Source organism: Struthio camelus, chromosome 2 (genome assembly GCF_040807025.1).
Source record: "Struthio camelus isolate bStrCam1 chromosome 2, bStrCam1.hap1, whole genome shotgun sequence".
In the NCBI taxonomy this organism is placed as follows: Eukaryota; Metazoa; Chordata; class Aves; order Struthioniformes; family Struthionidae; genus Struthio; species Struthio camelus.
In genome coordinates, this window is record NC_090943.1 from 28,670,261 (window position 1) to 28,693,141 (window position 22,881).

Consider the following 22,881-nt stretch of genomic DNA (forward strand, 5'->3'; position numbering starts at 1 on the left):
GTGAAATAGAGCTTGAAGTATTTTGTTCAGTGATTTTAAAATGCATTGCAAAGTCTATAGGTCAGAATTTATTACAGTTTTCAACAATACAAGAAAAGTTGTAATTTAAGAAAAGTTTTAAAATGTTAGACACACAATTTAGCTCTAAAGTCCTAAGCAGACTCTTGCTTCCCTATCTGTACAGTAGCCATAGCTGCAGAGGCAAAATACATATTTCTACTTGTAAATGACGCGTTATGTGGCAAAGAAGGCATCTGTGCACAAATAACTAATTTGTATGCATAATTAGGATAATTTCACGAACAAATCAGGCAAGCAGATTTGTGTATATCTTTTTGTATTCTGGTTTCCAGACAAGTCAGTTGGAGAAATGGAGATGAACTGAAAGCATTAGATATAGTTATATTTACTGGCATTCATTAGGTGTTGGATTATTCCTAACTATAGAAATGTCTTTATAGTTGAGAGGCAGAGAAAGCCTCAAGCTCCAGCTGAAGTGGAGCTGGAAAGCAGATCCCAAGGACAGGGAAGGTCATCCAGAGAGCTGGGCTGTGAGAAGTTCTTGGTCCAGGCAGCGCCAGGGGTCTTCTCCGGCAACCAGCCTGCGGAGACGCGAGGGGTTGGCTCTGGGCAAGAGGTGGAGAGAGTGCACAGCTGCCGCTGCAGCAAGGCTGGAAAGGGGCTGCGAAAGGCAAGGTCACCAGGAGAACTTTGCTGCCAAGGGGGTTTTAGCCCGGCGCTGGCTGTGCGCGTGCTTGCCTAGGGCTCAGCCTCAGGTGAGGGTTAGGGGCTGAGAGACTGAGAAAGTCCAGAGGTGCTGGCTGAGTGGGGCTGGGCAGGGGCTCCCCAGGGAAAGGAAGGGCTGCCCAGGGAACGTGGCTGTGGGAGTCGCTTGGTCTGGGCAGTGTAGAATGTACATGCTATAGATAGTACACGTCTGTTTGAATTAGATATAATTCTATGATTTAAAGAATTTTAATTATCTGTTGTATGACATATATGCATGTTTATATGTAATTGAAATATGTATATGTATAGAAGAGAGGCTGTTTGGAGGACAATGGCCATCAAAAATTAGAGCTGGGAATGAATTTAGGAGCAGTACGAAAAAGAAAGAAGGAGATCTAAAATACACCTGAAAGACTAACAGAATCAGATTCAGTTGCAAGTGATCTAGATAAAGCTACTTACAGAGTTGCAGGCAACTGTTCTCTAGGTTGGCATTTAATCATTCAGAAGGCTGGAACTATCTGTATGAACACTACTCATCCACTGCACGGTGAAGTATGTAAAATCTTATAGCTGACAATGCCATCAGAAAGGAATAAAGCACTCTTTTTTCACCATTTAGTTCACACCTGTGACCATCTGACTGCAACTCACGTTTGCTGGTTTACAATAAAATTACTGATTTTTAAACTATCCAGATAAGGTACATATTAATGATAGATGCTTCACTTAAAATTGAAATGAGATTTTGAGTTTGGAATGCCTGGTATGATTTTCAAGATACGCATATAGGCTGTAGCAAAGATTTTTTTTCAAGGTTTCGTATATACAGAAGGGAAATAAATAAGCTGTTAGTACGTGCCGGGACCACAGTGATACTGTGTTCTGAGGTTGCCAGAGACAATGAAGTTAGTGTTTCAAGTCAAAACTCTTCAGCGCTCCTTTAAAGCCTGTTGTGCTGTGAAAGTTTCTCTTTGGAATGTGTAGGCAGGAATCTTACCACTAAGCTATTCTAAGATAGTAGATAGTATCTACTACTATCTACATTAAGATATCTTAGATAATTTAATTAAGGTACTTCAATATCATAATTTAAATGAGATTTTTCATGGATGTTTTTCGATGTCTTTACAGACAGTATTGTTTAGATCAGTAGCATCCATGTAAGTACTTGAAGCTTGCTTTCTTTGACTGGTTCTGAATGATATTTTTCAGTTTTTGAAACTGTGGGAGTTTGTGTATTTCTAGAGGAAATGTTAATGTAGCAGTCCTCCTTCCAAATATTTGCAATCCAGATGATTCTGATGCCTGCTCTGGGTTTTCATAGCAGTGCCTATTGCAGATAAACAGCGTTTTTTTATATACCTTCTAACTTTTTATGCATAGAACAGTGTATCTGTCTACAGTAAATTGGTGTTTAAGAGATACTGCTCATTAAAACAGACCAAGACCTTATTTTTGTTATTGTGTGCCCTGAGTTCACTCCTGTATTGCTAGGAGTTCATGTTTTAGAGCAAGTTAGATCAAATTTTTTAAGAGAGTAGGTCATAATTAAATCTGAAGCACAAACTCTTTCCTCTGCAGAGGAGCAGGTTGTTTTAGTTAAATATCACATTTTTTTTCCATTAGTGTGAAATACCAGAGCTATGTTTTATGCTCCTTTTCAAGATTGGCTTAGTAAAAGATGATAGAGGAACTCTTCGAGTTTGTCATTTAAGTCTTACAGCAAATTCAAGACTTTGTGTTGCTGTATTTCTATGCAAGGAAAGTGAGTGCATGATTGATGCAATTAATTGTAATGGTAACTTTGAAGTTGTCTTTTTATAAGATACCTATGTACAAGCTGTGATACTTTTTTCACTTCTTCAATGCTAACGTTTCCTAGTATTTACAAATATTGAATTGGAAGCTACAGTTCCAATTCAGGGAGAAAACGTCTTCTGTGTTGTTTGTGTGGTGTTTACGTGAATCATTTTATTTGAATGCAGTGTCTAGTCATTTATCTAAAGTCAAACAGGAAAAAATTGCGGTACGCTATGCTTCGAAATCACACAAAAACAACCCTAAATTATTTATATATATATTCTTGATTTTTTTTGCTTGAAAGGATCCAGGTGAATGACCAAATTGTGGAAGTTGATGGCATCAGTCTGGTTGGTGTTACACAAAATTTTGCTGCAACCGTTCTTAGGAACACCAAAGGGAAAGTAAGGTAAGTATATTAGAAGAAATATGTTTGTAATTGAACATTTAAGATTCTTTCACAGGCGTATCAGTCTGCCTAGGTAGGAGCAGAGCTTTTTGACCTCTTTGTACCTTCTGTGTTTTTATACCAGGGTGTGAAAGAGCTATGGTTTTACAGTTTTTTATTTTATCTTGGATTTTTAAAATATTGCTATTTATCAGTAAGAAACAAGCTGAAACTGCAGGGAGAAAAAGATTCTTAACGAGTATAAGCTGGTCAAAACTCCACTGACCAAAAATATTTGCATCAGCTGAAATTACTGATCTGTTAGCCATATTGCAATTACTCTTGTCATTGATTGCCTGGAGCCCTCCATGCATTTCTACCGGTAAGACTGGCTGAGTTACCTGTGGCTGGGGTTGGAGGAGTAGGGAGCAAGCTCTCAGTGCTTGCAGGTGCCAGTTCTGCCCAGAGAAGAAGAGAGTGGTGAATGCAATAGCGTTGGGAGCTACTGATTTGAGGAGAGTCACAATCCACTATTATATTCTCTGAGCTACTTGATTCCCTATACCGTCTCTGGGTTTCTGCCTCTCTGTCCCTATGCTCCAGTTAATTGAAAGGCATCACTGCAAGGATCTGTAAAATACTGAACAGGGTAGAAAATATAAAATACAGTACAAGTAAAATTATCTGTGAATATAAATACAAGATTGTAAAATGTTTGTAAATGACTAATGGTAGTGTTTCTCTAGAAATGAACTATTTTGCCATGGAAAAACATACGTTAATATAGCTTTTCTACTTGATAACCTGTTAATTTCAGTAAAGACTTAACTCTACAAAATATTTAGAAAAATATTTTAGGCGTGTTACAATGTAACAGCCTTTCATTAGTCACCCTTTGGTTCTCTCTCAAAATCCTTTATCGTGTGAATACAATTTAGTCCTTTAGTTAACAAGAGTTTGGCACCGTCTTCTTTTGAACCATGGCTAAACTATTCCATGTAACATAGGCACGGTCAGTTCCCCTCAGACTGTGGCGTTGGTGTGGTGGCATGTACGTTTCACCGTAATTTCTTCGCTGTTCTCACACAACAGGAAGGAATAATTTTGGAATATAAATTCTGCAAAGAATCTTAGGTGTGATTGATCAAGGTTTTATTTGAAAGAGGTTATTTAGGAAAAAATATTTAGAAGTTGTAATTACAGGTGAATATACTTTTGTATGACATTTACAATGGTACAATTGTAACTACATCAGTCTTATTTCGGCAGACTCACACATGCTATGAATGTTCCGACTAGGCTGACTATAAAGATCAGAATATATTTAATTAAGCTTTCATATAACTAGGACCTTACAACGTAAAATTCTTGTGACAGAGAAAATGCTTTCCTGTGTTTGGGTACACAAAGCAAAATGTTATATCTGTCTTGTGTTTGATGTTTTAGTTAAAAAATAAAAGAAAAAAGAAGTAGATCCTCATATAAAACATAACATGCACATTAAATACATTTATAATCAGCTTCGTTCCTGTAATGATTATTGAATAAATTATGGGGTAGATGACTTGCTCCCCTGGAAAAATAATGAGTTTGGAGGAAGGAAGAAATACACGAAGATTTTCATGTAGGATGCTTCCAGCTTCTTGCCTTGGTGTTCAAATTATAGTCAGACTAGTTGTAATCTAGACCCTTTTGTCATAAAATAGTATGCTGGAAAAAATACTGCTTCACTGTTGTTCAGCTCGCATTGTCAAACGTACTCTGTCTCCTGTGCACAAGGATCATTGGCTTCTGACAGGTCTCATTTATCAAGGAGAGATATATGGCTTTTTACATTTTTGCTAGTAAGTAGGCTTCAGCTAGTAAGGAAGGAAGTAAGCTTTCACCTGAAAAATGACCAAATGCCTTAGTTTCACAACTGGATAAAGAAATCATTTAAATAATTTGGTATTAACGTAGCTGTATAAGAATCTATGTACACATTGGTATATAGCATGTTTAATAGCCTTTTACTAATGCATATGTCTAATCAGAGGGAAAAACAGGGTAGAATTTGGTGCAGCTCCCTTTTTGCTTCATGTAAAACTTCATTTAAAAAAAAAAAACAGACTTTTTTACACAGGCCAGCTGAGAAACGCATGATATTTTTTACTGGTTTATGATAGGCTGGGAGGGAGACTTGAAGATAGTGCTTGGAAATCTGCGGCTTAGGCAGCCTGCCTGGGTTCTGGTGAGATCCTAAATGGTTAAGTATGTTGTCTAATGTTCTGCTGACACTGATGAATTGTATTTGTCTTTAGCTACTCAAAATTAGAAGTGCATCCGGAAACCTTTATTCTTTGAATATATGCTTGATGTTGGGGCTCTACTGTAGATCTAAATGTTTGCTTGTTAAGTAAGCTGGAGCTCATATTGATGTGTTAGGCTATAAAAGAAAATTACGTATTTGTATCTTGCTGTTTTCCTTCTCCTGTACAACATAAGGGCCCCGCCTGCTACTTGTTTTGTAGAGTGATTGTTTTATGGCAGATCCTCTTTCCCTGTTACACCTGCTGTGACAGAATGACCTCTCATCTTCCACCCCCTTTGACTGATAACATTTACAACATAAGAGGATCTCTTGGGACAGAGTCGCTCACTTGCCCCCAGCCGTTAATTCCTGCCTGTTGGAAGTGTAAAGAGCAATGATGTTGACCTTTGAGTGCAGTCATTCGCTTGGCAGTTGCCCTTAATGATCTACATCACCGTGGGAGGCAGGAGAAGCAGAAAAGGTTGTTTGTTGAGATTTCTGTGGAGAGGAAGAGACTAGTATCTTGCTAGATAACTACCTTCTGCCTCTCCTGCTGTGAGTGTCCCATCTGATCTACAAGTGTGTCGGTGATGAACAGCCATACTCCCAGCCTAATTCAAAACAAGGCAACTTCATGAATCTGCCTTTGACAGGAGAAATCGCATACATACTTACTTGCATGTGTGCTGTTTAGTAGAATTAGAGTTCTGCTGTAATTATTGTATGCATTGCAGTGCCAGTTTAACAGATATTATACAATTGCTTTAATAAGCACAGTTATTTTTGTGATTATAGTGTAAGTTGTGTATACTTTTCTTCTGCCTGGTATGCTGTACGCATAGAGATTTGTATGCGTCCCACTGGCTTTACTTCCTCTTTATAACCCGCAGCATCATACACAGCTGTCTTTCCCATAATGTAGTCAAAGCATGTGCTGGTTTTTGTAGCAAGGTTTATACGTGATCAGTTGCAATGAAAGGACGTTTATGAAAGGAGTGACACTAACGCTACTTCTTAATTCTTTGCAGTAAATGCAGTCAGTACCTCTTCAGCAAGCTTGCATTAATACTGATGCTTAGCGCTTTATTTTTCCTCCTTTGAGCCTTCTGAACGCTTTTGAATGATCCCGGCGGTGGAAGTCACTGACCTAGAACAGATTTTGCAATGTGTCTGCCAGAAAAATGTATCCGAACTGTCTGTAGCTGACATAGTAAAGAGACTGGGAAAATGAGAGCATGGCTTCTACCTTTTGAACTGTTCTACTTCAGAGTGAGGGGAAGAAAACCCCATGAACAGCAAATATAAGCTCCTATTATTATTTTATCTGCTGTTGAAGAATTGAATTTAGAAGAGCTGTCATGCTATAATGGAAGATCATTGACCCAACGAGTTTGGGCTCTCCAGGAGTAATAAACTCTTTGCTTCTTTCACACGAATGTACGATGTTTTATAGGAAGATAATCGGCACCAACCAGATGTACTCTGATATCCTGTGAGACAAAGAGAGGAGGGAGAATTCTTCCATAATCTGAACTGGCAATCAGCTTCTGTCATTAGGGAAGAGAATTAGTATCCCTACTTTTTTAATCTGGCAAATACAACTACAAATGCTGTATCAATTTATGTAGATATCAAGTCTTCTTTATAATCTTGCTTAACTATTTAGCTTACTAATAATATCTTATAGTAGTGCATTTCAGAATTTGGGTTATATACTGGAGGAATTTTCCTTTGAAATACGCTTTATTTTTCAATTTTGTTGAGTGTCCCCCCAGCTCTCAGATTAACGGATCTGTCAGAGGGCAGCACCAGACTAATATCTCTAATTGTTCTGTGCCTTCTCTGACCCCTTTTAGGACCTTATCCTTCAACCTGAAGTCTGCTAGCGGTGCCTTCTATCATGCAATCCTATCCTGTTGTGCAGCTTCTCCTGTGTTTTTTTTGGTCTGGTAGCTTGATGTTTCTTCATGGACTGTGGTGCTGGGTAGAAGACGCAAAGTCCTCTGAAGTTGCTTGGGTGATCGTGAGCCTGTGTGACCCCACTTTTTCCCCTTGTTCTTCATCATAATGAAAGGGTGCTAGGGATCCTAATGTCTTTATCGGAGAAAGTAACTTGGAGAGTTTTGTACCTCCAGGGGATTGTATGTTTTCTGGAACACACCGGAAAACTTTGTCATTTTGCCCATACCAACCTAGTGTCTGTCCTTCCTAGGTCAACAATGTTGAAGCTTTCAGTGGGTTGTGGAAAATGAAGGAACAATTATATTGAGGGAAGGCGGGGGGTACGGGACTTCACTGGATACAAAGACTTATGCCCATGACAGCTCTGGGAAGCAGAGTATCCTGGGAAAGGACAGGGTCCCAGGAATCGTACTGGATTGGTATTACAAAAGGGGCTTGCATGAGAGAGATTCATCTGAAAATCCCAGTCCTTCATGTGCTGTTTGTATGCTCTTATCATTATGCACCTTTTCTCTGAAAGGTTTCTATTAAGAAAGTTAACCAAATTCAGTATTTTGCCACTGGCAGGCAAATTTTAAATTCTACCCTCATATTTTCCAGATATTCCTCTGTCTTTTGAATGTTTGTGTCAGCTTCCTAAACTGTTGCTAGGCACTAAGCAGATGTTCCCATAGTGCTTTCTTAGTGAGGTCTTGATTTTTCAGGGAACCACATGGAACCTGTGCAAAACCTGTATTGTTTCCCATGATTTGTACCACCTTGAAGTTAATTATATTAATTCTAACCGACAAGTGGATTTAGAATTTTTTCTGTTTAATTAAACTCCCCTGGAAGGCCTCAAAGTAAGTCTTCCTCTTTTTAAATAATTAGTTAGCAAATTTTACTGTGTTGCTGTTTAATTCTCTAGATCACTGAAGAGTGAGTTCCATCAATAGCACTGTAACCACCAAACCCTGAGGCATTACACTGTTAGCTATTCTGTGTTCCAGTAACCATTTTGTGTGTTTTGTTATCTGGCCAGTTTTAATTCAAAGCAGGGTTTTGTCTCCTTCCCAAGTTCATAGCTAGATTTCTTTATCTCTTACTCTTTTTCGGGGGGAAATGCAATCTTGCAGACAAAAATGAAGTTTTTACTTTTGTAGATAGCTTTTATGCAAGCAACGGTTGTAGGCCAAGACATTACAATGCACCCTCTTAATTGACACCATCTTTATGTCATGTATTCTTTCTTCAGCTGATTTCTCTCCCCATTTTGAGCTAATTTCTTTCTGGAAAATATACTTTCTGAGAAAACAGTATATTCATGCCTTCCATTAGTTTTGTTTAACCTCATAACATCTGGAAAGGTAATTTAAACAGTTGTGTCTTTTCAAGTAATAAGACAGTATAGAGGACAGATGAAGCCAACAGCAGGATTTAGCCAGCAGCGGTATACCCCTGTGGGGAATGCTATTTGCTCATGGTAGCAATGAACAGAATCATTTTATTTTTATGACTTCTTCCCCTAGATAATCATCTTCTCTTCTTCCATTGAGTGGGTCTGTGCAGATTTTCTCCCTTTCTTTCTTTCTTTCTCTCTTCACCTGTGCTCTTGCCCTGTGAAGCAACTGTGCGCTTTAAATATAAACATCCTCCATGCTTTAAATTAGTGTTGCGGAAGAGGCAGGAAAGATCTCTACACCTTCCCAGTCCTGGATAATTAGATAGGAGCCAAAAGCAAAACATGTCATCCTCCATGTCTTATTCGGAGAGTTGGATTTTATTTTCTTTTTTACTGACTGGGGGTGATGTTCTCCAGTTCCTTGTTGGCTTCTGTTTCCTTGAATCCAAGTACCACCCAGAACCAAGGAGGGAAAAAGAGGAGGAAAGAAAAGTCCTTTGCTTTGCGGTGCTCATTGCAGCGCTAGGAGGTTATGAAGGGCTGTGTAAGAAGCCATTTGTGCTTAGTGCACGTTCTGATTCTTTGATAAATCTGATTGATGGATGTCATTCATAAATTTACCCAGTATAAACTTAACTGGTGGTGCCTTGTAGCAAAAGGGTGAATTTCTCCTGCTCATTCCAGTAGGACGATACTAAAAATTACTTAATTTGGGTTATTTTCTTCTTTCTGGTCTTTGCAAAGAACTCTTAGAAGCACTGGTGATCAATCCATAAGGCTACCAGGAGTAGCATGCTGACCTTAATGTTTAAAATTAATCACTAGCATTCTGAACGCTTAGCACTGATGAGGTAAGACTGCGTTCATCAGTGTTGTGTTGGATGTACAGCAGTGCTGTTTATATTTCTTGGCTGCATCTGTACTTGTAAATTAAATGTGCCTCGGACTGTTCTCCAGCACTGAGGCCAGCTGGCAGCAGCATAGTCCATGCTCATACTATTACAATTTGTTACCTTTCAGAATAGGGTGGCCATGTCCAAATTGTCCGTTGGGAACGTCCATAGCCTTTGCTAACTGCCTGGACTGTGCTTGAGCGTTATTTAGGAGAATATTAGTTAACTAACTTGGGCCAAACCATTCCAGAGACGGTTTAACCAATGTAACAGTGTAGTCTATCAATTGCTAGTGCTTGGGGAGCATTACCTGGCACTGTTGAATTTACTGGCCTAAATAGCCCCTGTGTCCTGACATCCTGCTAATTTGAATTTTGTGGCAAGCTTTTTCATTAAATATTTGCACATTTGGACAGGAAAGAATATACTTAAGCATGAAATATATAAGTAAATATGCATACAAAAGTTTTTAACTGAATTTTAAAACATTTCTCTAGACATCTACAGCATTGTTATTAAGGTAAGGGCAACATGAATTAGTCAGATTCATCAGGCTTTTATTAGGAGTGGGTTTTCTTTTTCTTTCCCAGCAAAAGGAGCAACTTGGCAGGTTTTGAATCACTTCATCCTCAAGTCAGTTGGATCAAAACATAAACTCCTAGCCCTGCAACTGAAATGTCATTATACATGTTTATTTAGCTAATTTCTTTGCTGTTTCAAAGTGCTGTATATTTTGCTGTGTAAGTTCCCACCCAGTTTTGGTGTGCTGTGATTAGCGTGAGGCAACACAGTGACGGCTGGGCTACCTAACTTTAGTTCTTCCCAGATGCTTCAGCAAACCACAGGGATGGTACTGTGGGAGTATTTCGCTACAGCTAGACTATGCTACAGGTGTGTTGCAGCTTGCACTAGAGTCTGGATCACTTAGTCATCCAGACTGAGGACATGCTCAGAACTCAACTGCTTACTTCTGGCCCACGTACCATCGTACCTGGATTTCCATAGATACCAGGAAGGGTGAGGGTAAGGGAAGGCAGATCTCACCCCAAAATGCAGTCAGGTTTTGGAAACATTCCTACCTATTGCTTGCACCTTTTGAACAGAGTCGAAGTATATAGTTCACCTGCATTCAGGTATGCTACAGCTTAGATTTAGAAACGTATTTGAGCTGGCCATCCCCATAAGAAATATGGTGTTGTAGAAAATGCTGTTTAGATGATCATCGTGTATTCAGGAAAACTTTATGCAAGCATTGTATTGGTATTCTGTCAGATTTTCTGGAAGAGGATGAAGAGTTTCTCTTCATGCACTCTCAGAACTGTAGAACAGTGTAAGAACTGGAACCTGAAAGAGTGCCAAAATGTTGACTCTCTTGGCTATTTTTGAAACAGTTTCGAATAAAGCTAATGTGTCAATAAGGCCTTGGACTAGAGTTGATTTCTGTGGGAATAATTAGCTAAGTGCATCGATTTTTTTTTTTAAGTGGTTTTCTAATAGTCTGACTCAATATCCGTTTAGTATTGATAAGGGTAGCTTATCAGGGGCTTGTATCCAAGATGCTGTGGAGAGGCTGCTGAGGCTTTTCTGGCTCTTAAGCTATTACTTTCCTACTCATCCACAGGCACCAGTGATACTGCTGAGGAAGACCCTGGTGTATGTCACGGGGCTCTGGGGGATCGGGTGGAAGGGTATGAGAGTTTGAGTGGTATTTTCCTTCATCATGCCAGTGAAGGAGAAAGGATCAGATAGGATTGGATGCAGAGCAACACCTAGTTGCACAGCTGATGTTGCAGGGGAGGCACTGATTTTTATGACCACAGGACCCTTTTTGAGGAATGAAAACTGCTGGCAAGAGAATAGATCCTCCTGACAAAGTGGGGCAGGAGCAAGTTTGAGAACAGGTTTCCTAATCTAGTCAGGAGGGCTTTAAACTAGATTCATTGAGGGAAGGTCGTGACCTAGCTGTGAATAGCAGTTGAGGCATAAAGGATAGTGAGGAAGTGCCTGGGGGCACTACGTGATGGAGGAGGATCTTGTACTTCCCTATTGAAAGCAGCATGACTGGGGACCTCTCTCAAGTGCCTGAACAGAAACGCATGAGGTGTGAGAAACAAACAGGAGGAATTAGAATTGTGTGTGCAGCTGTAGAACTTAAAGCTCATTGGGATTACTGAGACATTGTGGGACAGTTTGCACACCTGGACTACTGCATGGATGTGTACAAGTTTTTTGGGAAAGAGGCTGGGAAGGCAAGGAAGAGCAGTTGTGCTCTAGGCAGTGGAGTGGCTTGAATGCATGGAACTGTGCTTTGGAACAAGTAGTAGGCAAGGTCAGAGCTCACGGTTAGGGACTAATGGGGAACTTTTACCACTCCAGCATCTGCTAGAGGAACAACATAGTGGGGTACAAGCAATCCAGGAGACTTCTGGAGTGTATCCGAAAAGCAGCTTCTTGACACAGGTGTTCAATGAGCCAGCTAGGGGAGGCAGTCTGCTAAATGTGTTACTTACAAATAGGTCAGAGCTGGTCAGGGATATGAAGGTTAGTGGTAGCCTTAGTAGCATTAACCAAAAAACGGTAGCCTTTAAGAACTTCAAAGAAGCGAAGATGAATACTTGCATTACAACCTTGGACTTCAGGAGAGAAGATTTTGGCATGCTCAGGGATATGCTTGGCAAGATCCCCTGGGAGACTGCGCTGAAGGGTAAAAGGTCCCAGAGACCTGGTTGATCTTTGAGGACAGCTTCCTCAGAGCACAAGAATAGTCCTTTCTGACATGCAGAAGTTTGAGCGAGTGTGACTGAAGGAACATAGACGAACAGGGGACTGCTGACTGAGCTGGAATGCAGAAATAAAGTACACAGCAATTGCAAGAAGATATGGATTATCTGGGAAGAATATAGAGATGTCCGAGCATGAAAGAAGGGAATTAGGAAAGCCAAAACCCAGATGAAGTTGAAACTAATGGAGGATGTGAAAGGCAACAAGAAGGATTTCTTGAAGTACCTCAGCAACTAAAAGAAGACTAAGGAAACTGGACTTGCTGCTCAGTAAGGCAAAAGACATAGTGACAAAGGATTCAGAAAAGCCTGTGATACTTAATGACCTCTTTTCCTCAGTTTTTACTGATGAGATCTGCCCTTAGGCCTCTCAGCTCCCTTAATTTAGCAACTGAATCTGGGGGAGTGAAGCATTGCCCATAGTAGAGGAAGATTGATTAGGGTTCATTTGTGCAAATTATATGTACATCAGACTGTAGGACCGGATGGGGTGCATCTGAGCATACTGAGGGGGCTGGTCAGTGTTTTTGCAAGGCTGCTCTTGATTTTCTTTGAAAGGCCATGACAACTGAGAGAAGATCCTGGTGACTGAAAAAAGACAATTATCACACCCATCTTCAAGAAGGGCAAGGAGGAGGATCCAGAGAACTAGAGGCGAATTAGTCCTCAGGAAGATTATGGATCCTCCTAGAAGCCATTTGAAGTGTAAATTGTGCCTAACCAACCTGATAGCTTTCCATAATGAGATGACTGGCTCTGTGGATGAGGGCAGAATAGCACGTTTTGTTCAAATTGACTTTAGCAAGGCTTTTGACGTGGTCTCCTCCAGTATCTCTGTAGCTAGTTAATGAGACAGGGACTGGATGGTTATTTGAAGATGAGTGGAAAATTGACTGGACTTCTGGTCCCAAAGGGTTATGATCAGTAGTATGAAATCCAGCTGGCAGCCAGTTACTAGTGACATTCTTCAAGGGTCAATGCTGGGGCCAGTACTGCTGAATATCTTTATTAATGACTTGGACGTTGTTGCAGGGTCAGCTACTTCCTGCGTTTTCCACCATTTTGTCATAGGATAGCAACGGTGCTGGAACTCTTTAATGCCTTCTGCCAAATTTTGTCATGTTAGGTTGTGACAGTTGATTGGTTAATATGAGTGTGGTTCTGCCAGAGAAATAGATGACCCCTTATTTAATTCAAATGCATATTAACTAAAATTATTTAAAAATAATAAGTTAAATATGGTAAAACAATAATGCTAATAAAACACTGCTTAACAACAAAAAGAAATAACGCACACATATACACACACATCTAGTGCATTACTCATTACAGTTACATATGATGTACAGCCCATGCCATGCCACATCAAAGAAGTCATGTTCGTGTGCACCCATCCTGACAGCTGACTGGGCCAAGGGCACCCATGTTCGCTCAAATAACTAATAAGGATGGGATCCTAATGACCATGGTAAAATTCACAGTGCCGCACATAGCTTACTTCATCCTAGGTCCGGGGACAAGGATGGCAGCTCCAGGGCTTCTGCACGGTAGTCAGGCTTACTGACAACTATTTCTCCAGGGTCTGTGGAGTATCTTCTTCAAAGTTTACTTTTCTGTACCGAGTTTGTATCTCCAGCCTCCTGGTCTGGACGTGACATGAGTTGCCCAAAGGTTCAATCAATGTTCAACAACCCATATACGTGATCTTACGTGACTTTATTCAGTGGTTACCCCTTTCATCTACTGATGGTGGTTACTTCCTCAAGTTACCTTGTGTGCTAATCTCCAGGCAGAGTTGTTTACTTGTTTACTGCTATTCAGAGGAACCTCGACAGGCTGGAGAAAGCTGCTGGCAGAAACCTCATGAAGCCTAAGAAAGGCAAATGCAGAGCCCTGCAGCTGAGGAGGAATAACCCTGTGCAACGCTGTGGGCTGTGGCCAATGCGCTAGAGAGCAGCTCTGCAGAAAAGACCCTGGGGAGAGACAGAAAGAACTACTTCAGTCTAAAGAAAAGACGGATGGGATGATTGGGATCTTACTGCTGTCTTCAGCTACCTTATAGGCAGTAGAAAGGGTCAACCCAGGCTCTTTGCAGAGGTGCCCACTGACAAGATAGGCAATGAACAGAAGTTGCAGCAAGGAAAACGCTGACTGGATATTGTCAGAAAAAAAAAATCACAGTGAGGTTAGCCAAGCACTGGAAGAAGTTTCACAAAGAGGCCGTAGAATTTTCCCGTCCTTAGAGAGGCGCAAAACTGAACAAGACCACGAACAAGCTGGCCCTGCTTTGAGTAGGGGGTGTGGTTGTGTGTGGAGGTGGACTGGAGGTTCCTTCCAACCTAAATTATTTAATGATTCAATTATTTGTACTGTTGTTATTTTCTCTTTATGGCTATTAAGTTCCAGATCATTTTTATAGGAGAATGTGTAATGGAATCTCTTAGTGTATTTCTTACATGGAATCATTGACCTCTGTATTTGAGGCTGACATCGTTTAAGAGAGCCTGATCTTGTTTGCAAAAAGCTTATGAGTTCCATCTTACAATGTTGTAACTAAACAAAATTGCCTTCTTACAGGCTTTGTACCACTTTTTGCACTTTGGTTTAATTATAGAGTTATTATCTTAATGGAAACGGCTAGGGTAGGTAATTAAAGACATCTTGAAAGAAATTAGCTAAACGGTAGCAGAAGCAGCTCTGCACTTTAAAGCTCAGAGGAAATGCATTGTTAAAACTTATTTTCAAAAAACATTTGTAAAACTCCCCAAATCACAGTGAAATACTATACATTACTGTACATTTGCTGTATGTTTTTTAAGGACCAAACTGTATCTTAGGAAAGGTTAGAAGAAAAAACACCATTGTGAATCATGTTGCAGTAAAAAACTATTCTTTATTTCTTATGTGTCTGTTGCATTCTTACTGAATTTTTGTTGAATTTAAGGAATTCGAGATAAATTATCCTTAACCGAGCATTAATGCATGAAGTATTTTTGGGAGAAAACATGCACTGAGAATAAGTCATTAAAACTACAAGCTATGGAACTTCAGTTTTGTGTCACAGAGTTACAGTGCCTCCACCCGTTTTTCTAATTCCAAAATTCTTTTCAAAATGGAATTTTTTTAAAGTAAATTAATTCTTAAAATAATGTTTCTATCTCCCCTGGTTGGTAAAAATTAAATAAACTACTTTTTATTTTTTCAAGAAGCGTAGCTCTGCAGATCCTCATTTAATAAAAACTACATATATGCAGAAAGCAGTATATGAGGTATGCTCTTAAATCTTAAATTCTTGTCGGATTGCAGGAGGCATAGGTGTTGATGCCAGTTTCAGTAGAATACTTTCCTTAACCACCATTACTATAATTGAATTTTCAATTTCTCTAGATTTTCTATTACTTAAGATTTTCTTATATCCAAAATAGAGTCAAATATTAATCTATTTATTTTAACATCACAACTGGAGAGACTATTTCACCAGAACTGAGTTAGATAATGTATAACTGAATATCAAGGTCAGTTCATGCCTCGCTTCCATGTGTTGTTCTCTCCCTCCCTCTCTGCCTCCCCCTCTCCTCTCCCTCTCGCTCAGATTTAATCTACGGTAATGACTTACGGTACAGCCTCATAGGTTTGCTTGGGTTTCTTTTTTGTAGTTATGTGCCTTAATAATTAAGGGGAATATTGTCATGATGAGGTTTAAACAGTCTAAAACCCACATTTGTCTAATATCCAGAAAATAACCAGCTTCTTAAAAGATATTATTGTAGACAGAATTTATAGTTCTTTGTTATAATATTTTGACCCTTGAGACTAATTAATTAAGTCTAAGATGTATGTGCTTAATTTGGTGAGCCAGAGTGATGGGAAACATAATTAGCTACTTTGTTGAAGTGTGCATATTATGCTTCAGTGACTAATTTTCTGGTCAGTGATTCACAACCTTATGTCCTTTTTTAATATTTAAACACTTCAGATTATGATAGATCTTACGGTTAAAGCCAGTTGAGGCTTAAGGATCTAACTAATATTTAGCATTTTAAGCACTGTCTCTCCTTTTTGGTTTCCTGGAAAGAGAAATATTTATTCTTCTCTCTTTAAATTCCAATTTTTAGTTTTTGGATTCTATTTACAAGTTTAACAGAATTATTTTATGGCATTTAATTTGGTATTCTTAAAGTCATGAAATGTAGTATGGCAAAAGGTTTTGTTTACATTGTAAAAACTGTATTTACTGGAGACCTAATATTCCTTTTTACAACTGGCATCAATCACAGATTGAATACGTCTCAATATTTATTTTCAGATACTTTAGTCTACTGATAGACAACATTTCTTGTATATTTCTGTTTTGGAAAATATTTGCTATATGCTTTGTCATTGTTTTAAGATTTTTACTCCTGTATCATCTAACACCTTCCAGCACCTTGGTATCAGTGAGGAACTAACTTCCTTTTGACGTATTTTTCAAGCCTTGAAAATAACAAAGTATAGACTGTGAGTGCCTTTGGGATGAGAGTAAAAATAGAATTAATAAGCTTTAAAATGTTTATTTCCTACCTAAGCTTGCTTCTCTGTATGAAAATATCATTGCATTACAGTTTAACCTGTGAAGAACGTTCCTGGTGTAGAAAGAGGAGCTCTTCTGCTAGAAACCCAAACTTCCCTTTCTAGTGTTAAAACTCTAAAGTTGTCATGTATTAATCACAAATAATCACCGGATCAGAGTTACCAGGTTTCAGATCTATAGCATATTATCTATCCTAGGCTTTCAAACAGCATACAAATGGTTATATGAATTTGTTCAAGTATCTTATTTTCCAAGGGAGGTGAATTGCCAAGCAGGGGGCAGGAGGGAATATCATACGTACAGCATATTATGTGGTTCCATATTTTACTACATGAGTGATCACCTTATGTATTTACAGATGTGATACACTCTTTACTGTGTATAAATAATATATTCATGCGTGACCTCACTGACTATATTTATTTAAAATAAAATTGATTTTTTCCATATTCTCTTTTATTTTGTTTTTCCGTAGAGGAGACAAGTGGATGGCAAATGTGGGTTAAATACTTCTTTACTTGGTGTACTCATGTCAAAGGTTCGTTATTCCTTTCAGTTGAGCCTGAAAATGTGGCTACTTTAGTCTTTTGGAGTAATACTTGGCTGCAAAAATTAAAATTCAAAGAAACAGGATCTGACTATGAGTCAGTGTGCAGAGCAGACAAGGCAGAGGGGCCATAAACAAACATCCTTTCAGCCACAGGTCTTTGTTATTGCTGTGAACCAATGTCACATTTTGTAATTGTGGGATATGAGTGCCAGACTGTAATGTGCTTTAATCAGGATTAAAATGCTGATGTTACTTGCTGATATTATTCTAGTGTCTGCTGTATTTTCTCTTAATGCTTTTAAACTAAGACTCTTTCTCGTGAATTACTTTTGGAGCACCTTGTATCGTTATTTCAAGTTGAGTCAGTGATTCTCACCTTTCTTATCCTTTTGGAAACCATTATTGGCTCATTGTTTTGTTAGTGTCAAAATAATCTCCAAATTGTATTCTTTTCTATAGCACATGACTTCATAGAGTCTGACAAATTGTTTAGCCTAGGAAATGGATTCAGGTTCATCCACTCGTGGGAAGTTGGCCTATATATAGATGCCAAATCTCAAATGACTTTAACAGTGATAGGCAGTACCAATCAAAATCATTTTCTTACATGGCGTATAATACACGCTTCTACTTCTTATTCCAAATAACAAATTAAATTCATCATTTGTGCCAAATATTTTGGAAACAAACGATTTACCATGTGCAGTGTCTCAAAGTCACTTGATTTTGCTTTTCAGATCTGTATAATAGTTTTTTTCATCTGTAATTATGTAATTGTCTTTCTCACCCGTTAAGAAAATATTTCTTCAGCTTGACACCTTTAAACTGTGCTTTTATTCAGTAGTTTATGATGTCAATGTTGTATAATGGGCATTTATCATTAATACTATAGGTAGCAGAATATCTAATTATGATTCTGCTATTATTCTGGAAATAGTGTTGTAATCAAAGCCAATCTTAAATGTCAGTTGCTAAATTTCGGTTAGAGAAAGCAATATAAGTCTCAGCTAAAGAAAGAGAAACTTTCATTGTCTTCTGTTAAGCCAAAAAAATATGCTTCCACTTTCTGGCGATAGCTAACGCTGGAGAAAAATGCTCCCTAGCAACAGCAGTTCATGAAATAAAAGAAAGATTTAAATGAAGTTTAAAATTAGGGAAATAGTATCTGTCAGATTTTAAAATGTAGAAATAGATTCTCTTTTATAGGTTAAGCAGAAGACAAATATAAAAGCTCAGAAATGTCTTTTAGGCCAAGATGGAGAAAGAAATTATTCTAGTTCCTTTCAGCACAAGCTGTCAGAAATTTCTCTGTATTGTTACTGTTCATCTGAACTTTTATTGGCTTCTGAGAAATGTGTTCTCTTAAGGGAATGGGAGTGATGATACTTACTAAAAATTTGTCCTATTTTCAGTATAAATCCCTAAAATTCGAGTACAGCAGATCTCTTTTACTGATGGAGTGAAGGTTTTAGAGGTTGCCAGTCACCGTCACTTTTTTTTTTTTTGGTAAATATTGTCATTTCCTGACCTGCTCTCTCCCTTGTAAAGAGCGGCCTTCTGGCAAACACAATCCACAGAACGTCTTTAAAACAATCACAGGCGTGGATTTTTGAAGGAAAGGGCTGCTCTCTGTTTTAGACACAGCTAAAAATTGAGACGTTTGGTAAAGCAAAAGGAGTGATATTTTTGCAATTATGTTTTGTATAGGTTTGTAATTGGACGAGAAAAACCAGGACAAGTAAGTGAGGTTGCACAGCTGATTAGCCAAACTCTGGAACAAGAGCGCCGCCAGAGAGAACTCCTTGAGCAGCATTATGCACAATATGATGCAGATGATGATGAGGTAACGTACTTTCTAGCATTTGTCTCTGTGGTATTTTTTAATGTTCTGTTCTGATTTCTACTTCCTACCTTTTAACTGTGACTCAGAGGCCAGCTTTGGGCCCTGTCCGTTACCTCTGCTGCTGATTTTTAAAGATTTTGGTGATAAATCGTATTTCAAGAGCAAAATTACTGCAGAGGTTTTCAGGCTATGTTTAAAACATTCCTTTTGCTCCATAAGAGTAAACATCAAATTGATTGACAGAGGAGAAGTTAAATGCAGGAAGTGTTTTCTACTGATAGTGTCTTTGGATGGTAAGAGAGAAATAAAGGCAGGACAAGCAGTTAACAGAACAGGCTTAAAGACATCCATATATTATGCTAGCGCTCCATTAAGGATGGTGGCGACATCTATGACCACAAGGTGTGTTTTTTGGCCGTTAGCTTATGCAGTGCAAAGGGAACTCTTGCACAGTATATGATGGAAGGAGGAAGAAGAAGGGAAAAACATCTACCGTGGTAGATCCAGGGTACAGTAGATCTCTTTTGGAAAGAGAAGAATTTAGGCATACAAAGCACTGAGGAAATACGTTAGTTCTCAAAAACAGCATTGAGATTGTTGGACGTCATTCCTGTTTCGTAAATGATACTATGTGTGCGTAGGGTGATAAAATAAATGGTCAGAATAAACCACTGGAATGTAGTTACTGAAGTATGCCATGGGATGTATTCCCCTTCTTGGTTAACAGACTCGTCAGTAGATTGTATTGGGAACCTCCGGCAATCCTGAATATGTTTGATTTTTTTGTCACCTGACTGTGCTTTACCAGCAAACTCATATAACTTGCACCGTTCCCAGGCAATTGCCTTTATAGAAGCTGTGATCTGATGTGCATTTGGACACAGTTCAAAGACATTTCTGGTCTGTGAACAAGCACAAGCACTTCTGCTCCATTTGCTATCAAATATGAATGTAACCGCTTCAAGCACACCTTGCTCTGCTGTGGCAAAAGTGGTTGGATTTGTTTACGTTGCTGTATGCCAGACTCCACTACCAGCCTGGCATTCTTTGGCTCTGGTAAGCAAGGCATCTTTTGGGCATGGAAATCACAGTCTACATCATATGAATGAATATCCGCAAATGTGCCGAACAGATTACCTTTTCAAGTCCCTTTCATTACGAAGATACTGATTCTGACCACATGAGGATCAGAGATATTTGGATTGTCAGCATAAGGAGTTTCATACTGAGGTGATATGGATTGCTACATCGACGTACTCAGTTTCAGAACTATGCAACCGACCTATTCATTTTCAGACAGTTCTTTAAAGTCTGGTAGGACAGATCTCCAGCTACACCACCACTTAAATAAGCAGGGAAATCGTTATTCAGCCCTTCATTGAGGCTGCCAAATTCTGAGCCCCAGAAACTTCTCCACAAAGACAGCAATAACATATCAGGTTTCCTGAGCAAGAAATCAGTGATCAGTTTTTGAGTCCCAGGGTCACTGCACATGACTGTGCTTGGTAAAGCTATTAGCTGGTCACATCACGTGAAGAGAGAACGTTCCAGGTGTGTTCAAGTCCTGGTGTTTGACCTTGCTGTGTTACCAGCTGCCTGGCATTCCGCTTCCCTGCAGCTTTAAGACAGTCGTCATCGTAGCCCAGGCAACATCTTCTAACCATTTTAGAAGGATCAGTGTTCTCTAAAACAGCAGCATTAATGGAGAAAGCTTTGATTTCTGCCAACCAACATGCATTGGACTTTAGTCAGATGCTAAATCACAGAGCAGTTTGTTAGCCTGCTGTAGCTCCTCATTCCGTTGTCTTGCAGGAATGTTACGTGCCAGTTATTGGTGGATGGGGGAATATTCACACTAATGCACATGCAAAAAAGAAGTAGTATTTACTATGTAAGTAATGTGACTGGGGTCAGAACTGTTGTTCATCTCTTCACTTCAGGATCTGCTTCCATGGGCTGCAGATTGTCACAAGGTTTTAAGATGCTTCCAAACACTTTAGCCTTCAAGTCCTTGCGTGGAAGCACAAGAAACTTGTGGGGAACTGAAAACACTTACTAAAAGAAAAGGTGCACCCACAGTGGGATCCACACAAAGACAAGGAGGTTAAATGTGTTCACATTTTTTAAAATTAAGCTCCCATGAGCCAAGCAGAGCCAGTAGTATGGTAAGTTACTTCTCAAGTACAGCTTATGGTTGGCAGTGTTAACAGAGCCAGTGCTAACGACAGTAAAGCTAGGAGAGTATGTTATTACAGGTACTACCTTTAGACAGGCTGCTGTAGAATTTACTCCTCCCCAGTTCCTCTGTTTTTCTAAAATCCAACATCCCCTTTTGATTTATTGTATCCTGTCAGAAAAGATGAGCGGAAAACTGTTTGAAGTAGGCACTGTCTTTGTATTTCCTACCTAGTGCACAACCTGAATCTGTATACTTGGCTGAAGTCTTTTGACTTCACTGCATTAACGCAGGGTTCTAGACACATTTTAGTCAAATTACAACATTTCTTGGTGTTTTAATTTGAACATGATATTATCTATCTTCTTCGTGTTTAACAGTGAATGGCAAAATTCACATAAAAGAGATGACATATTCCCCTGAAGTCTGCATATTGTGATGCAAGATGTGAAATTGATAGCATATTGCAGAATGCTATTCACTCTGTGACCATGGACAAGTAGATTTATGCAAGTAACACTTTTTTGTATTTTGATATCACTAATAGTCATTTGAATAATTTTTTTATTTTAAATTCTTATTTAATTCTTATTTAATTATTATTTATCAGGATATTCTGAGAGCAAAATAGCATTAGAACCATTGAAGAACACTACCATATTCTTCAGTATCCAAAACCCCAAAAATACATTTATATCAGGGGAAATCTCTTGGAGGATACAATTTTTCCAATATCATTGATATGAAATGCTTCTGTAAAAGCGATGATCAATATTACACCGTTATATTTTTCTTTGCTCTCGCAAAAGAATTAAGTGTAAATTATAAAAAAAATCAAATGAAGAGATAATTCTGAGTTATTCAAGTGGCATTCCCAGCCTATGCAAGAGTTGCAACACATAGCAAAAGATTTAGCTTAGTGCACCCTTTGTGATTGTGATTTGGAAAAGTTGACTTGGCTGGTGCTCCTCCTTCTTTATGCTTGTGTTAAGCCCATTTCAAGAATTTATAATGTCATCAAACAACACGAGTAACACATTTTCCCTTTTAAAGTAGGAAATTACAATTCATGTTTATAAAGATAATTTCATGCTGTTACCTGTGATAGCATGTAGCAAAATTAAATGGCCAGTATCAGATGAAAACCGTTCCCATATATGGGATAAGCTTAAGTCCTAAGTACTGCTGAAGTGGCCTTTTGCTCACCTCTTTTGTGTGGATGAATTTTGCTCACTAGTAAAGGGGCTCTAGAGACTGAGATTTTGCTTTAAGAGCGTTTAAGTTTTCATTGGCTATTGTATAATTTAATATTGCTGTTGTCAACTATTTTAGAAAACTAAATGAATGGCAAAGGAACCTCAGGCAGTTACAGTAACAACTGTTACCTTAAAAAGCTTTGTTATTTTGAAGTAAAATAATTTTTGCCTGTGCCTTGCTACTTCTTGTAGAACACTAATTACATTTTTCACATAGGTTATTGGCACAGAGTCTGAACAGTTTGTGGTAGTTCTATGTG

General features: G+C 38.7%; 1 protein-coding gene across 13 annotated transcripts in view; it reads left to right on the forward strand.

Annotated features, from left to right (window-relative positions):
• The window catches only part of PPP1R9A (protein phosphatase 1 regulatory subunit 9A), a 160,682-nt gene that overhangs the window by 93,013 nt on the left and 44,788 nt on the right, over nt 1–22,881 (forward strand). For all 13 annotated transcript variants that reach the window (XM_068934881.1, XM_068934891.1, XM_068934887.1 and 10 more), the window contains exons 5-6: nt 2,837–2,941; nt 19,054–19,189. In XM_068934881.1, the coding sequence (XP_068790982.1) occupies nt 2,837–2,941; nt 19,054–19,189 (241 nt within the window). The remainder of the gene's footprint in view (nt 1–2,836; nt 2,942–19,053; nt 19,190–22,881) is intronic.